We start from the raw sequence: 19,454 nt of genomic DNA on the forward strand, positions 1-19,454 counted from the left end.
CTGTTTCTGCCTCATGTCTTCTACTACTTGCAACATTAAATACACATATACTTTGCTGTAGTTCTACTGCAGGAAAAAAAATTCTAATAAGTAGTTGTGCAGTCATGCAAAAACTTCTAGCACAGATCTGGTTTCCTTTACAACCAGCTGGGAACTTGCTACAGCATAAGAATCTTAAACTGAAGCAGTCAGTTGAAGTTAATCTGTACTTTTATGAATCACCAAAGTAGTCCTCCACTACAGAAGTGCAAATGATCAAGAAAAATCTCTTACTCATTTATGCAAGACAAAGAACAAGTATTATTCAAAATATCCCAAAAGCTAATAAGAAAGCTCAAATTAAAGGCAAATAAGCAGCAAGACTCACAAACTACTTTGCTTTGGGATTAGATCCAATTAACAGCTCATGCCCCCAAAGCAAACCAAGACCTGGTGAATGATGTCTACCTTCTGTAAACCTGTAATCTCAAATTCTGCCTGACCCTGGAGACAACCAAGTTTACTCTACATTATTGCACATGACATGAAAACCCTGGAGGTATCCAAGCATACTCAACATTATTATACTTGGCATGAAAGCTCTTGATGCTCTGTAATTCTGCTTCTTCATCAGGACTGCACCAGTCTGAGCAATTCAACATACAGTAGCTGTCAGTGATTGATAAGGATCCAAAAAAAGCAACGATAACTCCACCCAACTCCCTGATATGCCCAGATGGAAATTGTGAGGGTATGAGAGGATATCCCATTCTCCCCTAACACACAGGCTTATGACCCCCACAGAAGGCTGTGTACCTTTTCTCTTACTTCACAAGTGCACTGGCACAAGCTTTTAACTTGAATGCAAACACCCAGTAATTACAGCATCCACTCACAAAAAAGTGAAAACCTGGAGTCAAACACCAGCACTGCAGGAAGTGGCGGCATTCATCACATTCCAAAGGGGTGTCTTAGGACTACTTAATAAACATAACAACCTTGTTGTGCATCAGCTTCTGAAGATAATTTATGTCTTTCAGTCATCCTTCAGATGGCTGTTCTCACTGGAGGAGCTTGTAAAAGCAACTGTGACTTGGGACTGCTGCTGACAAGCCAGGAGCTTTCCAGTACCTCTCATTCAGAAGTGACTAAAACACTTTCAGAATCATATTTTCCAAGTGCTTTCATTGTCTTCCACCTCAACTGGTACCTCCTCTACTGATATCTTCCTTGTACTCCTCCCCAAAGAAAGCAAACTTGAGGCATTCCAGCCCAATTACCTACCCTTGCCTCAACCCCTTCCCTTGACATGCTGCTCTTCAATACATTTATCTTTTATCTAAATGTACAAACATTCCCAGGGCTGAACTTTACACTAGAAAGTCATCTCCAAACCTGTTTGCTTTTCAGTGCATTAACGTCCCTTTTACAAAACCACTTCTCCTGTCACATATGAAAAATCTGGGGGTGGCACAGAGCTGTTTACAAGAACCATTATGTTGGATATGTTCCCTTACAACAGGAACTGAACGATCTAACCAATACTGGCTTGATACTATGCCTACACATATCATTTATCATCTTCATCTGTTCACAAATAATATGCCTTGAATTCTCAAAAAGCAGTAAAAATAATATTACCATATTTCATTCCAACTGCAGCTACATAAAGGACAACCTCTACTATGTAGAATAAAAAACAATTCGGCTCTGTTAGGACAACAATTGACGGGGCTGCACACCACAGCTGTGACTTTACTCATGAGACCCATGCTGACCATTCTTCTGGCATATAAAACCTCCTTGATCTGACCTCCTTGTCATTATTTTTATGGATGCCAATGATTACTCAGTCACAAGGAAAATTGTTGGCACGCTGCATTAAGCAGAGAAGCTCACTCATGTTCAGAAATACTATGGCTTCTTTTTCAGAAAGACTGGTACCTGAATTATAAAATTCAGCTGAATTACTAAGAAGATATTTTAGTACTTAGCAAAAAAAAGCAAGAAAACCAAGAACTGACCTTGTAGAATAATAGATACAATTAGTCAAAGCATTTGAGACACTAAAAGACTGAGTCTTTCAGCAATCTTTATTTCATCTTAAGAATTCTCACATACACTCTCTCAAGACTCTATTCAGACTGTGGTAGCTGACATCCAAGCTGAAATGCAACGACAAATCTCTTCACTATTATACTGCTTTCAATACCACTTTGCTCTTCTCACACACAAAGAGAAAATGACAGATAGGGGAGGGAAGCAATTCTCTTGTATGTTAAAACAATTGGTTCAGTTATCTGTTGATTCAATACTCACTGTTATATGATTGTAAATAAGCTGGGACCAGCCAAAGAGATCTGCTAATCTGTAGAAAGCTGCCAATTTGCATCGTAACAACTTCTCCCCTTTTTCATAAGCAATGGAATCAGACCCTCTCAGATCATTTACTGGTGTTACCATGCCAAGACCTGAAGAGAAGGGGTACAAAAAGCACAAGGCAAGGTGAGTGCAGTACCAGTTCAAACCTAGCAACAAGCACCACTATTTTATCAGTTACTGTTTTATATGAGCACGTTAACCTAATAAATGGACAGCAAATTTTCATTCCTATAATGCAATTAATTATGTTACACAAATTTTCAGCTTTAGTAGACAAAATATTACAAAAATATTCAGCTTTGGTAGACTGAGCATTTATTTCCTTCCTACAACAAATTAGTGGTAACGTGACAGTGCATTTCTTAGCAAAAAATTTTTTTTCTCTCTCAAACTAATGATTGTTTGTAAAATACATCTTAATTGTTAAAAGAAAAATGCAATCCCAAATATTCCACTTTTTGTGATACATGTATTCTCAAAAAGAAGAATTACATACCTAAAAAGATGCACACAGGTTCATTTATTAAAAATTAAGTACAAGCTAGAGAGGAAGGTTATAGTAAAAAAATACAAATACTGTAATTCTAGTTACAGTGCAATTAGAAATGTGGTTAAAAGTAACTGTGAAAAAGCAAAACCAGGACATGCTACAGTCAGAACTAAAGATTTCTTTTGGAGCACAGGCAAGGATTTATTTTATCTTAACACAAAACCTGTGTCTATGTGCATTCACACATTCTGGTTTTTTTTCTTGCTTTGTTTTGCCTGTTGATGTTTCTTGTCTAAAGCTTCACTTCACAGGAGGAAGCTGCAAACACTATTTCAATGGCAAAAATAATTAGTTTCTAAAGCCCTTTACTGTTACCAGACTACTAATAAGTGTTTGATTTTCCAGAAGACAAACCATGTAGTAATTAGCACTACTTAAAAATTTAAATTTTTAATAGCACTGACTTATCAGGCTTATTTTTCAATTTAGATACCATCCTTGAAATAACTTTTGATATAAACTCTATACATAATCACATTGCATACAACTGTGGCATTTAGAAACTAATCAATTAAATTCAAGTGTTTGTGTGAGCAGAACAGGATAGCATTTAAACTTCACAGTATTATTACATTCACATTGTCTTCATGTGAAGCCTTTGAAGAAAAGAGAAAAGGAATTCAGCTCTGATCACTGAAGGTGCACTCACTCATGTTTAATGCAGCCATTCCACCTTGAGGTGCTGCAGGGTAGACATTTGGAACGTGCGTTGTCATGAAATCTGCAATCTGCTGCAGAGCCAATAAACCTGTGGGGTTCTTCCCCTTCTTGAACTGTTCCTGGATCATGGATTCCAATTCCTCACAGAAGGCCTGGTAGGAAGACACTGCATGTTGTAATGCATGTTTAAATGAACTTCAACCTTTCATACACAGCTTCTGTTCAGCACTTTGATGGAACCAACCTACTCCTCTTCTGACAAACACCTCAAGGCAGAACTACTGGGGGCATACTGCAGCTCCAAAGCATTCTCTCTGGAGCTCCAGTGAACTGAGTCACCTGGGGGCTTTTTATGGAAATTCCAGCATTCTCTTTTCTGTCTTTGAGCCTTCTAGTATGAATTTCTGGAAGGAGGAGAATTTACAATTGACTTCAACACAAAAATGTGAAAGGAAAAGTAGCAGAACCAGAAAAGAGAATTTGTCACTGCGGCTCACAGGGAACTGAGAGCCAAGAAGGCAACCAGGAACACAGAAAACAATGAACATTAGATTTTTAAAACCTGTTTAGATGAGGAGATGTTTACATTTTCCTGAGGTTTTTTGTTTGCTTTTTAAAATACGTTTTAACTTGGAAGGAAGAAAATCAGAGTTTTTATTATTGCTGATAGCTCCTGCTTTTGACAAGAATGCTGGAATTGGCACTGAAAAAGTACTGCAGTCATTAGGTCATTACTTTTTTATTAAGTGATTTATTAATATTTTCATAAATCAAATGGGTTGGCTTAATAGGAAAATTGTGAATGTACCACCACATCCCTATTCCAAGTGAAGTTATGCCATGTAATGTTTTGTATCTAAAGTCACTCACTATTTATTACAAAAGGAACAAATGTCATGAGGGAAAGTTTGTTGGTGTACTATCTGCCCAAGGGAATATCTTCAATATTAAATGTCACTCATTCATACTTCACTACTGTGCACCTTTTCAGAAAGATTATGAAAATATTTCATATGTCCAAATTCCAAAGGAAAACTGAGTACAGGACAGACCTGCCTTGTATAAGCTACTCTTAAGAGAGTTACATTGAAACAAATAAATGAAACCAGTGAAAAATGTTTTACAAGGATTGAATGGAAAATATGAAAAAATGTTGATGATTATACAGAGGATTCTAAAAGCCAGATTGAAGAGATGCTTTGTGAGTAGAGCATAAAAATTCAAACAGATAGAATGAGGAAAAAAATCAGGAAAGGCCAATAGGAAAAAACAACAAATGGATCTAAGATAACACACAATTCTCCAATCCCATACTGATAGTGAACAAAAGAGATATTAAAGTTGTCACTTCAAAGATGAACCATTTCTTTTCTTACTGGGCTCTGAAGAATCATGGAGACTCTCTTCTTCTGTTCCATCATGTTAAAATCCTGGCGAAGGTCAGGTGCCATATTTCTCTCCCTCAAATATTCTGGATTATTTTCATCAACTCGATCAAAATACCTCTCTTTATGAGGGGCTGTTGTTGGAGGTGGTGAAGTCACCACCCCCACACCAGAATCACCATTCATAGCACAGTTTTAAGGAACCTATGAAGAAGGACAGAGAAGAGGAATAAATAAATCAAGCAAGGAAATAATTACCAAATTCGTATGTGTTCCTACCTTCAAAGTAATGGTTCAAATCCATCTAAAATTAGCATGTTTTCTCAAATGAGAAATCACGTTTGTGCAACTGGATCCTAATGTTCTAGAGTAGAAAAGCGATTGAAGGATTTTAATACACATGATCAGAAAAGTAGGCTAACATATATGAAAAGTCCAATATGCTTATAAATTTATTCATCTCAAAATTAATGAGAGCTCCCATTTAAAGTGAGGAAAAGTGTTTGGCCAGATTGCTTTTCAGAAGCATGGAAATCCTTCAAACATTCTCAGAGACAAGGACAGAAGTTCTAGACACGAGATCTAAACTCATTAATTTGGGGCTTTTGCCTTTTATTTTTTTCTTTAAAAGTTAAAGCAGATATAAGAAAAAGAATATTGCATAAATCAGAAATTTAATATACTGACTGCAGCGATGATTTAACATGTCCATTAATAAGAAGAATCAGCTCCACCAAAACATGCTTGGACTGCCAACACATTTCTGGATACAAAGTCAGAAATCTTGACTTTGCAACCCAAAGTATTCTTTTCACATTTACTTTAGGTCCATCCAGTAACATGCACATCACTACATCAGCATGTGGTTTTGGAGTCTGCAAAGCAGAGAAGCACAGAGCCCCCACCCCTGGCCAGGGTCCCTTTCAGTTGTGCATGTCCTGCTCAGCAAGGGCCTGCACTCAGCAGAGAGGCTGAAAGCTCAGCCGCCATTGCTCACACACAGCTCCCTCCTCCACTCACAGCAATTCCTGGGGGTAACATCAGCCCCCTTCTCTGGGCACACCATCACAATCCTCATTCCAAAGCACTTCTCTGAAGAATTCTGAAGCCTTCCACTGACAAAAAGACAGTTTAATAAAGCCACCCTCACAACACTTTGAGATTGAAGCCTCCAATTCCTAGTCATCTGATACATCAAATTACAACTAAGTAGAAAAGACTGTGTATATCTTCATGTAAGGAATTATTCATCATCTACAACTAAAATTAGTAGGGTTTTACATATGTCTATATTCTTTTGCCATTTTTAGATTTTTGTTAGGGACTTAACTTACACTGCTTCGAATTTGCTTAGTAATTCTTTTGCATGCTTATTAGATAAAACCACTTCAGATGTGGATGCACACAGCAAAGACATGTTTACATAAATTTTGAAATGCAGATTATGGTAAACAAACTCATTGAGATGAAGAAAATTATCTACTTCAAGACTCCAGAATTAGCAGATTCCATCCTCTTTAATTCTTACATTAGGAAAGAAGTTTCAAAATTCAACTTATTTCTTATATCAGAATGAAAAAAAAAAAAAAACCAGTGAACTGAGAAAGCTGAACACAATGACCAAAATAAAGTATTTTTCTTGACTCTGCAGAACAGGATATTACTATGAAAATCTATGTTAGCACTTAAACACTGAATGATTTCCACCCACTGAGTTACTAAATGAACACACAAAGACACCTCTGCAATGCTTAAAATATTTCGTTTTCACGTTTAGACTTCAAACATCATGGTTTATTGTTTTCTTCTCTAAAGCTCATAGGCACATCTTTATTATTTAAATTGCTCACTTTCCTTCACCCACAGAGAAATACAGGGTACAGCAAGGAGAAATAATGTTTTTATTCACAAGGGAAGCCTTGTAAGGTATTAGACCTAGGAAATTTTAAGCAAGTGAAGTTACAGCAGACACCTCTCCTTTGGCAGCTTCAGATACCTAATACACTCCTTTTAAGTTCTCGTTCTCTTCACAACCTCCAGCCTGCACCATTGGCCTCTTCCTTCCTTGAAAGTGCTTTTGAAGGCCTACTAAAACTTTTTCTGACCTCCTGAGCTCTATCAGCCATGCAACTGCCTCTGCAGCCAGGGCTTTGTTGAAAAACAACAATTTGCCGACTCAAATTTCATTTGTTTCAGCAGTTACTGCAAGAACCGTTACTCTGTGCAGTAACAGCTCACTTAGCCCAAGCAAAGTCTGAGCTTCACCAGACTCTGCTTATCAAAAAATCAAGGAGTTTAGAAACAGCACAGTGGCAAGTGAAGACAACCAGAACCACTCAATAGTTCACTTTGTACTGCACTCTGCTGAGCACAGCCACAAATGTGTCTTTACTGAAAAGCAAAGCATAGGAAAACAAGGGAGTTTGAGCTTACCACCAGCAGAGAACAGCTTGCTCCTGCTGGCTGAGGCATTTGATGTTCAGGCTAGGTTTTAAGTGTCATGTTGTTTGTGCACGCACAATCTCATTTAAATTAAACTGTACACACATCTGCAAATGTAATTTTGCATTTAATTATTTAGACTAATTCCATCTTACTTTCAGAGTACCAAAACCTATTTCTGAATGAATGACACACATAATTACTTCAGTTTCCTACTCACATCGGCGAGAGGCTGGTCCCCAACAGCCCACAAGAGCAACATGAAACTGGGATCACAGTGTCTTGCCAAAGCTGCATTACTCCTCCATCCAAGCACACAATGGCACTCAAGAAGGCCTTGGAAAGCTATTACTTCATCACTATGTAGTGGCAATCATTTCACATGAAAATCAATGATCAACATTCAATGATGATTTAATATCTAAAGTTAAATATGTTTCACAGTTCAGTTCTGCAGACACCCAAAATTAATGTAATCCTCCCTGCAAGGTCTAATTATTAATTGTTTTAACATAACTGTAATAGTAAGTGTTTTAATAGCTGCCAGCTACTGATGTTAAAGGGATCAACTTTCAAACTGAAAGCAGACATGCTTGACAACACTTTGCAAAGCCACTGAAATTTATTTATGAGTTTCCTTGAAAAACCCTTTGGGAGTAAGGCATGATGAACTCTCCAGTAAGAGTTTCAGTAATATGAATACCAATAAATAAATAAAAGGAATCTGAACACACCATGGGGAATGGCCAGTGATTCTATAAACTGGAAGGTCACACTGCAAATCACAAGTCTGCCCAGGCAGTAAAAACACATATTAGAAAGAAAATTCAGACTGTCTTCACAGCCACAACACTTCAGCACAGACAGTTTCTTTCTGATGTAGTGCACTACAGCCCCCCAGTAAGATAAGCTGTAATGCCAGAGGACTTTCTGCCATGATAACTGTTCTATGAGAGAGTCTGTTCTAACACAACTGTGTCAGAAAAAGCCACACCCTTAACTGAAAAGGCCACAGCGGGAAAACATAAGTGCACAGAAAACCTTGTGCCAGAAGCAGTTACTGTCACACACAGACAGACAGCAGGAACAGCACCTATTACTGTGGGAGCAGAGGAAAATTACAGCTGTGATAAAACCCAAACTGCACCTCAGAGTAACAACCAATCCCATCCATTAATACCCATGTACACACAAACACCGTGCTGGTGAGTGGCCCAGCACAGCAAACTCGCAGCACAACGTGTTTACCATGGGGGGTGAGGATGTGTGAGCAGCTGCTGTAAACAGGCTGCTGCTGCTGAATCTCTTGGAGGAAACCAGGTTTATAAAATTCATGGCTCATCTACAGGTACTGAGCACATATCTGTAAATTTCATTTCTAGGTACAGCACTCAGTACCTGTAAATGAGCTATACATTTTATAAACCTGGTTGCACAATGTCTGAATTTCAGAATGTTTACCAAACATTCTGAAATTGGTATTAGTATTTCAGTTTATTTTTATTATTCAAAATCCTCTTCCTCCCCTTCTTCTTTTCTAACCCAACAGTTTCACTGAAGGATTCAACTAAGAGGAATGTTACATGGTTATGCTACAGAATTTAATTTAAATAGAAGAAGAAAGTTTTAGAATAGAAAGATGATAAATTTTTTCACATTAGCATTCACAAAGAAAAAAAATCATAATTTTTAAAGCAACTTGCATTCCTCAGTACTCAGCCAATGCAAATATAGTCAAAAAAATTTAAACAGGTAAGACTGAATAATATTCAATAAAAACTGACAAGTAAAGGGTTCATAAAAATCTCACACTCAAATCTGAAAAATTACATATTTAAAACCCCTAAAATTGATTTGGATTGTGACCTTATTTCAGATAAAAAAACTTATTTAAAACTTTGATATTAAACTCATTTTGATAAATGGATTTTGGGACAGATGTAAGTATTTACATATTTGACAGCTTATAGGCCAGTGTCTCCAACCAAACCATCATAATGACATTGTGTGAACACTGGGAGGGTTTGAAATGCCTCACAATATGTACTCTAGCAAGGACCAGCTAACTACACTTGGTGGAAAAAAAAAGGTTTTGCAATCATTTAAAGGTTGGTTTTGTTTTGTAATAAGTTGTAATGGATTTTTTTTTTTGCTGCTCCACACCCTGAGGAAATTGCTTTTGACTAGGGCTGCAGTCAATGGAATTTGAGCTAAGGGCTCCCTGCCACCAAAGGACAGAGCACAGCTCTCCACACCAACACAGCTTGAAGCCTGCTGAGGCCAAATCAAAATAAAAATACACTCTGAGAAGCAGGAAGAAGGTTGTGACAAGGCGACATGGAAACATAAGACTTCTAAAAAATTCAAAATACACTGCCACTTCACAAGACAGCATGTGCAAAGGGGTTTAAGTTCAGAAGAGTTATCTGACCAAAACCTTACAAAAGCAAGTTATTTCTGAGAGAAAAAAATCCCCAAAACAAACAAAACCAAAAATCCCAAACCTGCTCTCTTCCTGGTAGCTTACAGTTTGTTTGTACAAAACAACACACAAACAGAACACCTGTATGAGATCTTGAGGAAAATCTGCAAATTAAATAAGCAGCAACTTCTCAACTGCTCATTCATTCCAGGTAGCAGCAACAAAAATCAGGGGCACTTAGTTCCAGAATATGTTGCTTTTGAGACCTATTCTCACAATGATATTGTAATTTGGTTTGTATACATTTTTTTCTAACAGTTCTTTCCAAAAATTATCTCCACTCACACCAGAACTATGCCACTATGTCTAATGGGGTGAAAACACATTAGACAAGAAGTTGCTGGGGAAGGGACAAGGGGGTAGCAAAACAATTCACATTTTCTTTCCTGTTGTGCAATCAGGAGTCTTTGAGGAGTAAAAGTTCCCTAAAAATCTCATGCAAGTGACAGGTCAGGCAGTGTGCAGGTAGGGGGAGGGAAGCAAGCTCTGTTTTGGATGCAAACACAATAGGACAGGGAAAAAGAAGCATAAGAGTAATTTTATAGCCCAGGAAAGGGTTGGGGGAGTGCAGAAAGCTACAGAGCTGAAATTACTTCATGGGGAAGCCGTGAGGTGACAGAAGGGAGGAAGAGGAAGAGGAAGAGGAAGGGAATGGGTCAGGCGGCACTGGGGTGGGGCAGAAGAAACCCCACAGATAAATGAGCCACTGCAAATAGAGTTACAGTGAAATTTAAGTGGGTGGGAATATGACCAAGGAAGCATGGAAGCAGAATATCTATCTACAGAAAAAATGGTCTCATTATTACTTGGTGAATGCAAAAAAAAGTATAAGATTGCATTGCTAACGCTTTACTCAATATTCTGATACATTTGTATTTTTTTAATTTCCTTTACTGTAGAATAATATTTGCCAAACTTTCTCCTTAAAAAATTAATACAATTTTATAATAGAGAAATTATTTATGATTTGCACTACAATTTCCATAACATTCAGTGACAGCATTTTGGCACCAAGGACACTGGATTTGTTCTTGCCATTTCAAATGTTTCCGACTGGACTTTTAAAAGGAAAAGTTGGCATTATCTTAGGAAGTCAAAGAACAAAGAAAGTAAATAACAACTGTACTATTCACTAGACAACGTACTCAGTATCATGAACAATTATATTATTTTTTAGCAAATGTTCCCAATCTTATGCATCTTTAGAATTTCCTCTGTTCTTTGTTTTCAAACAGGAAGAGACTATTTCATGAATAAGAACAGTTATTTCTCTTACTCTGAATGCAGGCACCAACATTTTTCTTTTTAACAGAGATAATACAAGTTAAATATGGGACTCTAAAATTTAGAGAAATCCAGCAACAAGTTTATATAACTGAAAGTATTGCATTTTATATTTGTAATATCACACTTTAGTAACTGCAACAATAGTTAAAAAAGCAAACTGTGTTAGAGAACAAGGAAACAAATCCAGACTGATTCTACTGAAATCCATAGACTGTAACCAATCCTATTTTCACCTTCTCTAAAACACTGAAATCAGAGGCAAGGCACAATGGGAAGGAAGTGAGTGATCTCAAGGTTCCAAAAGAAGCCAGGCTAAGCTGCTGTGTTAAGAGAACATTTAAGGCCCTCCATGATGACCGCACCAGGCTGCAAAACACGGTAATTGCTGTGTGGCTTTCTCAAAGCCACACGAAGCAGGTGGCTGGGAAAAGCCAGAGCAGCTTCAGGACAGGCAAATCATGCCAGACCAACCCGATCACCTGCAACAAAATAACAGTTGCTGTCAACAGCGGCAGAGCAGCAGATGCTGTCTAACAACCTTCAGGGAAGCCTTCGCCGCTGTTTCCCACAGAGCTCTCGCAGACAAACCCGCACGACGGCGGCTGGAGGCCGGCAGAAACAGGCAGGAACCGGCCCACAGGGGGCTCTCACAAGGTGCCAGTCAATGGTTTAACCCAGGCTGGCAGCCTGGCACGAGTGGGAATCCCCAGAGAATGATGCTGGGACCCACACTTTTCAACATCCCCACAAATACCCTGGATGACAAGAGTGAGAGCACTGTCCCCAGGTTTGCTGGTGACACCTCACTGGGCAGTGAGGTGCACGTGCCAGCAGGGAAAGGCATCTCACAGAGCAGGACAGGCTGGAACAGGGAGCTGCCAAGAGGAATGTGGAGTTTCACAGGGACAAGTGCAAGGTCCTGCAGCAGGGATGGCACCAAAGAGCCTGGCACAGGCTGGGATCCTTGGCTGAGGGGCCCTGGGTGTGCACAACAAGAGCTGAACAGGGCTCAGCAGTGAAGCTCTGCAGCAGTGACAGCACATCAGATGCTGCCATGCACCCACAGGGACACCACCAGCAGAGATGGGAGATGTCACCATCCCCAACTACCCAGAGCTTGTCAGGCCCACCTGGAGCACTCCTGTGTGCAGCTGTGGTCTCCACAGCCCAAAAAAAGGAACAGATGGACTGGAGAGGGTATAAATGAAAGCCATGAAGATGAGCAAGGACTGTAGATCCTAGTCTATGAGGAAAGCCTAAATGAGGAGTTAGGCCCTCTCCCTTCTCCCTGAAGAAGAAAATGCTTGCATCATCACACTTTCCCAGAATTTTAAGGCTGGCTACAAAATGGATGGAGGCTCCCTCTTCACAAGGAGCCATATGGAGAGGACACAGGGTAACAGGTGTAGTTTGCACCAGAAAAGGTTTCACCTTGATATAGGAAAGACAAATTTTACACTGAGAACAGTCACTAGAATGTTCTCACCAGGAAAATGGTGGAATCTCCATCAACTGGAGATAGTCAAGACACAACAGGGATAATTGTTGGATAATCCCACTTAGGCTACCTTCCCCACAACAGGTTGGCTCAGATGACCCTTTTGAGATCCCTTTTTACCTGGGCTTATGTTTTATGTTCTATGATTCTTAGCAAAAGCCCACCTAAGATTAATGCCAGAATTTAGGTGGACAGATTCAGCAGGGATATTTGTTAAAGACAGCTGTCTAAATTCTGCAGAAGTTTCAGTATATATGGGTCAGAACTCATAATTCAGTCCTTGCAAACAAGAGAGAATAAAATCATTAAAATCAATTTAGAAGCTAAAATACAGAGAGGTTATTTCCTTGCTTTTAATAAAGGATTTAAAAGTCAACAGTATCAAACTTTTAGAAACAGTAATCACTGAACTCTCCTCCCTGACCTGGAAAAGCATTGTATCCCTGAGAGTGGGCACTGCAGGAAGCTGAGAATGACGCACAGGGAGGAGCAGGGCAGCACACTCTGCTGCCTTCCCCTCACTGCAAGGTACAGCTGCAGCCTGTGCTCGCCATTGATACAACTTTCATGTTAAACCCTAACATGATTTATTCATTTATGATGGAAAGATCAAATTTCCAAGGGCTCATTTCAAGTTAATTAAAATGGTAAGGAGTCCAAATCTAAAAATTAAAATTATTATTTAAAAAATAAAGATTAAAAAAATCCTCTTCAAGCTGTTAACTTATATCTCCTGTTGACAAGGTACCTGGTTGCTTACCAGCCTTTTAAGTTCACCTTTTCCACTCTTTTCTTTCTCCAATTTTTCTGCTAAGCAATTTATGAAAAAAACAACAGAACTGCCATTTCTAGCATCAAAAGATTTTGCGAAAAACTAACAGTTTCAAACCTACTTATTAACTCAACATCAAAATTACCTTTCTTTCACTTCCTTGACTCAGAGACTTATCTACTAGCTCCATACGTTTCTCATACAGCAGTTCTGGAAGTGATCATTGCATAAATTCATGAAAGATTAGGGAAAGTGATAACAGAAAACAAAATGTCACACTGTTCATAAAACACAAAGCAACTCTCTAAATAAGTATCTTAAGCCACAGACACCTAAGCTTTTCTGCTGAAACTCTAAGAATTTCACAAATGTATCACAAAATTTGCATACATATGCCAAAACAGGAATTTCACCAGTGTCTTTTGCATTTCTTCAGGCACAGAGAGCAAGTATGGATTCTGCAAGCTCATAACACATTTTTCTACTGTTTCTTGTCAGAGGAGCACCAATGGTGGTTATGGCAGTGGAGACACTTCTTCCCACTGCCTTGGTGTCTATTAGGCCCAGAAATAATGCCTTACAGTTCAGTGAAAAACATGGGCTTCAGTGTTATTGCTCAGAGCAGTCCCATGGCTTTCAGATAAATTTATTTCCTTAAGTTACTGCAACACTGAGATTAAAACCTGCACTTAAAGAGCCCTCCCAAAATGAGCCCTTATAATTACACTGCCAAATACTACTGAAGCTGATTTGCCTGCAATTTTACTGCAGAAATCTGATTCCCAGTTCAAGTAAGTTTCTTGATTCTGTGGTTTTTACTTAATGATAGTGTAATATCACAAACTCATTTTAACACAGCTAATGCAAAGGAGTACAAATGGAGACAAAAATTACACCAGAAATACTCAATACTGAAAAGGCAAAATTTGAAGGGAATTCAGGATCTGTCACAGATCACTACACAGAAATCGCCAACATTCTCCTGTGGCCAGGTGTTCCACTGTAATAGCAAAATCAAAGAAAAACAGAAGTAGAAAAATTACCTTCCCTAACTTCAAAAACCCCCCATTACTAAAATATTATTTCACCCTTTTCAATAATAGACATGAAGTATCAGAGTTCACAGAAGGCTACAAAAACAATCTGGAGAGTAGAAGTGTAACTTGCAGGACCGGTAGCTTGGCATATTCAGTGAACCAGAAAGATGAACTGGTCACAGAGGTGACAGGGCCTTTCGGGCCTGCTAACAAAAGTATGGAGACATGTAACACTTGGGAGTGAATAACACACATTTGCCCTTGAACAGAGATGGAAATTTCCTAACCACATATATACAATACCACTGAAATAGTCTACTAACAAACAATTTCACATATATACCATACTGAAATTTCCAGAAATGGAAATTTCCTAACCACATATATACAATACAATACCACTTTTATACAATACTGAGTATTGTATTTTATACAATACTCAGTATTGTATAAAAACTATTTTTTAGTTTTAAAAACCTTTGTATAACCCACGTTTTAATGGATTTTAATACTTGTATAACCCATGTTTTAATACAACTTCCAGAACTCCTTCTACTACCTGTCTGCACTGAGATTGGAATCTGCTCTGAAATCTATGACCCTGCCCTTCCTTCTTCAGCTTTAGGAAAAATAAGTTCCACGGGCACAATATGTTCATGTTATTTGCAGCTTCCAATGCATTTCCAGTTTTTCAACACCTTTTTTTTTTTTTTGTAGCACCTTCCTGAGCTGGTAGGCTGCTGACAGCTGGAGACTGAATGTCAGACTCAGAGGCAGAACCAAAAATCCTCCTTAATCCTTCTCCTACGCTCAGGTCAAACTGATCAGACTTGCTGTCAGGACAGGTTTTCTGTCAGAACAGGTAGAATAACTCTTCTTATTTTTTAACTATCTTCAGTAGCACAAAATGCAAATTCCTGAATCATTCAGGAATACCTTACCCAAGAAATTTCAGCTACAAAAGCTACAAAAGTTTCAAAATACCTTAGCAGGTCTCTCTTGGCTTCTTTGATGCATTCAGCAGTTCACTCCATGGAAACTGACTTGTTCAGGTTAATGCATTTTAAATGTTAAGTTTAACAGCCTGTATAATAAAAAAGGTTGCACTGGAAACACCATCACTCTATGCCTTATTGAGAATTTTTTGAACTAAAAACACTGGTGCCAAGTATTTTTCCAGCCTGCTTTATTGGGACAATAAAATTCACCACTGATGTCACAGAGACTCAGCTACACACACTGAACAGAACTGCACGAGAGTGAGTCAAGTCACTAATTTACACTTTCATCCTCTACTTGTGTAGAAAGCACCAAGATAACATAAAATTAAAATATTTTTCACACCATTAAAATTCATGGATGGTGGCAGCAGTACGAGAAACTAAATGGGTATTTATTTTTGCTATCAAGGTCACTAGTCCATACAAATAAAGAGGTTTAACCCAAATACTGCTTATTTTTAGGTTTCTGTGAACCCACATGCACTTCCCAAGCCTCACAGCAAACACACCAATAAGCCACTGCCCTGAGATTTTTGAACCCAGGTCAAATCAGATCACCAGCTTTCCAAGGGCAGGCCCCAGCTTTATCCAAGAAGTAAAGCTTGGTCAGCATGTCTGACCCAAAACTGAACACTGGCCTTAAACTCAAGTTATAAAAGCTGCTAGACTTCTAATTCCAAGACTGGATTTGTAAAAAGACACAAATGAAGAAATAAGCTGCTTAAAGAAAGTCACCAATACACTGAAGCAAAATTGGATGTTCAATTTGCCAATGTAATAATCAGGTAAGAAAATGTCTGTAATTTCCATGTACAATAATCTGAACTCAGATTTTCTTAGGAAACAACACCCTTAAAGCCATGGAAGTCCCCAGGTTCCCTAAGAGTACTCCACATAGCCCCAAAGCCATCTGCACTTAGCAGAGGACAATCCAGTGCTGCTTCACAGCACAGCAGCTTCAGAGGGATGGGCAGTGGACAGCAGTGAGAACGAGGCAGCACCTGTGAGGGAGGGCAAGGCTTTACCTTGTCCCCTGTAAGCCCGGGGGTGCCTCTGACACAGCAGCTCAGGAGGAAGAGGACACAGCACAGGCTCTGCCCACAGCAATGGCGAGGCTGCAGCACTGCATGAGAAGCAGTTTCAGCAGAAGGCAGAAGACTCCAGAGCCCCTTTGAACACTGCACACAGTTTCAAGCTGGCTAAAACAAGCTGCTGTAGGTTCAGTAACAAAGTAGATAAGCAAAATGAATGAGCCCCTCCACTATGCAATGTGACCAGTCGCACTGTTTCACTTTACCCATAAGGTTTTATAATTTTTCTCATAGTATTACCTATACAGAACTCCTTTTAAATAAAGGGGACAGGACATTCTAAAATAAGATGTGAAAATATAATTTTATTGACATGTTTGTTAGGTTTTTCAACAAGGTCATACTAGATCAGTGTCTAGGGAAAAAACAGATCTCAAAATTATACCCAATGCTATCACAAATACAAAAAAACCTGAAAAACTTGTGTTTAAAATGTAAGTAACTATAATGCTCACCATTGTCAAAATTTCAAAAAGCACTGTGAATAACAAAAGCTCCTACAAATGACAGAAGAACTTAAAACTCATTTTTCAGCAGGAATAGATACTTCTCTGATACCTTAAAAATGTAAGACATTTCAGTAACTTTAAGTATTCACACCTAAAATATCAGTATCACAATGCATAAAGGATCAGCTGAATGCAGCAGTGCTCAGGCACAGTGGCCCCATTCTGGCCAGGATCCAGTTATTTTCATGGAGACTGAATAGCAAGAGATGAGATTTCTGAAGCCTGTTGGCAATGAACAGAACAATGTCATTTAACCCTTTGAATTACTCTGCAACAGTAACTTCTTCCAGAACAGCTGGATGACATTTGGTGACTTTATTTATTGACAGGGAAAAGTAGTCAGACTCTTTTTCCCTCAGTTACATACAAACAGTAAAAATATCGTCTTCGACTTGGTAAAACTACAGATTCACTTTGTGCAAGCATGAGAGCTATTTTATGGGTTTGGTTGGGTTTTTTAAATGTTCATTTAGGTTAAAAACTGAAAATCTTTCTGAATCTCTAATGAAAAATCTGTTTACTTAGTCATTTGAACACTATCCTCTGGAACAGAAGATGTCCTGGGATAAACTCTTAAACTGATCAGATACAAAAACCTCAAACCAGATCATTTTAGATTTAAATACAATTGCAGTGACAATGTTAGAGCAAATTTAAAAGTTCTGTATTCCAAGGGTTCAAGTCAGCCATAGAATTTATCAGAGTGTTAAGGGGAATCCCTCCCTACAGTCTGAGGATACAAACCCCACAGACAGTAACAGTGAGGGTGGCTTGCCCAAAATCCCTCTGAACTGTCTATGGCCACACAGGAACACAGGCACCAAGACTCAGCTTGTTTATCTCACCTCTAATATGGAAAAGACCACACCTAAATGAAAAATTTTCCATTTATTATTACTGGTAAGAAGTTGAAGCTGGAATGTTTAAAAAAAGTGAGTATGAAAAGATTCTGTGTGGGGTTTGATCCACAAGACATCTGAGTCTAGACCTACTGGAGTTAATAAATACAGACTGAAATTTTGGGGTGTTTTCAATCAAGAAAGTCTACTAAAACTGAAATGTTAAAATTCAAGCACATGAATTGTCAGATTTTGCTTTTCAGTTTGCTCTGATTGTGGGTTTTACGGAAGAGTTTTGAAAAAAAAATTGCAAAACTTAAATATTCTACTTCAATTTCTTCATTCACCAGAAATTATTAGACCTTAAGAACAGCTCTTTCTTAAGCTCTTATACATCCTGATTTGGAGACAAGACACTCCTATTCAAGCAAGGGCAAACAAAAAGTGCATAAGCAAATCAGTTTTGCTTCCCAGGCTGAAAAAGTGTTAGTGTGTTCCTTACATATAGCAACAGTGTCACTGAAGTTAGGTTGTACAAAATGACTGCTAATTCTGTGATGGCAAGACAATCAATAACCCTGCTTGGGCTTTTCTCTGCTCCTGCTCTGAGATACAGTTTTGGAACAAAATAAAAGTTACCTGCCTATCCATCAACAGTGATGATTAGTTTTCAGAGATTTTGACTTACACCCCCACCCTTTTGCCATTTTTACTTGAATCAGAAGTAGACTAAACCTGCCCTTTTTAAACAATAGTCCATGTTGTTGATTGATTTGTGAAGTGAGGACATCACAAATCTAAAGTATACTCTAGCAGCACTTGTTGCTACTCAAAATATTATTATGTAATAACCCCTTAGCATCAAATTTAAGAATCCCATTAATTTCTTTACATTTTTCAGGAAATGTTAATGTGGTTATAAAGACTTAGTGTGGCTGTTCCAAAAGGTTAGGAAAGCACACAAGGAAGGATGAAGAGGCTAAGTAACAGAATGTGCCAGCACCTGGAAACTGCCAAAAGGAGAAATTCAAGGTTCTTGATGAATTCATGACTGATATACCCACAACTTCAGAGATCCTACAGCACATGCCTCAAAAGTAAAAACCCTGCATTATTATGAGACTGGTTAGTTGAGATTTTTGAGATGGAACTAACCTGAATATTCATTACTAGATGCATGAATTCTGCCATGTTCTTCTGGTAGGGCATCCAAGCAACTCAGAAATTGCTGCACGATTAGAGAGTGCAGGCATTGTGCTGGAACCAGCAAGTTTCATATATAAGCAGCACAAATGTTGTGGATGGGAGTGGTACCAGATCAAGCAAGAAGACAGTGAATCCAAGCACATAAATAAAGTAGAAGCTTAATATTAGAAAACTAGAGATTTCAAGCAGGCTTGAATGAGGCAGATAAAGGCAGCAGAGACGTTGAATTTTTCATTACTTTCTCCTTCATGTTCAACTTGGGTTTTTCTGAGTGACACTCCCCAGTTCTTTTATAGCACTTCCCAGTTTTGATGGGGGAGGGAGAGAAAGATAG

General features: G+C 38.5%; 1 protein-coding gene across 16 annotated transcripts in view; it reads right to left on the bottom strand.

The window, feature by feature from the left end:
* The window catches only part of ADD1 (adducin 1), a 63,503-nt gene that overhangs the window by 26,154 nt on the left and 17,895 nt on the right, over positions 1–19,454 (bottom strand). For all 16 annotated transcript variants that reach the window (XM_005485696.4, XM_014266091.3, XM_005485694.4 and 13 more), the window contains exons 2-4: positions 4,948–5,160; positions 3,561–3,723; positions 2,299–2,450 (exon numbers count right to left, since the gene is read on the bottom strand). In XM_005485696.4, the coding sequence (XP_005485753.1) occupies positions 2,299–2,450; positions 3,561–3,723; positions 4,948–5,142 (510 nt within the window). In that variant the 5' untranslated portion in view covers positions 5,143–5,160. The remainder of the gene's footprint in view (positions 1–2,298; positions 2,451–3,560; positions 3,724–4,947; positions 5,161–19,454) is intronic.

This window comes from Zonotrichia albicollis, chromosome 5 (genome assembly GCF_047830755.1).
Source record: "Zonotrichia albicollis isolate bZonAlb1 chromosome 5, bZonAlb1.hap1, whole genome shotgun sequence".
NCBI classification, from domain to species: Eukaryota; Metazoa; Chordata; class Aves; order Passeriformes; family Passerellidae; genus Zonotrichia; species Zonotrichia albicollis.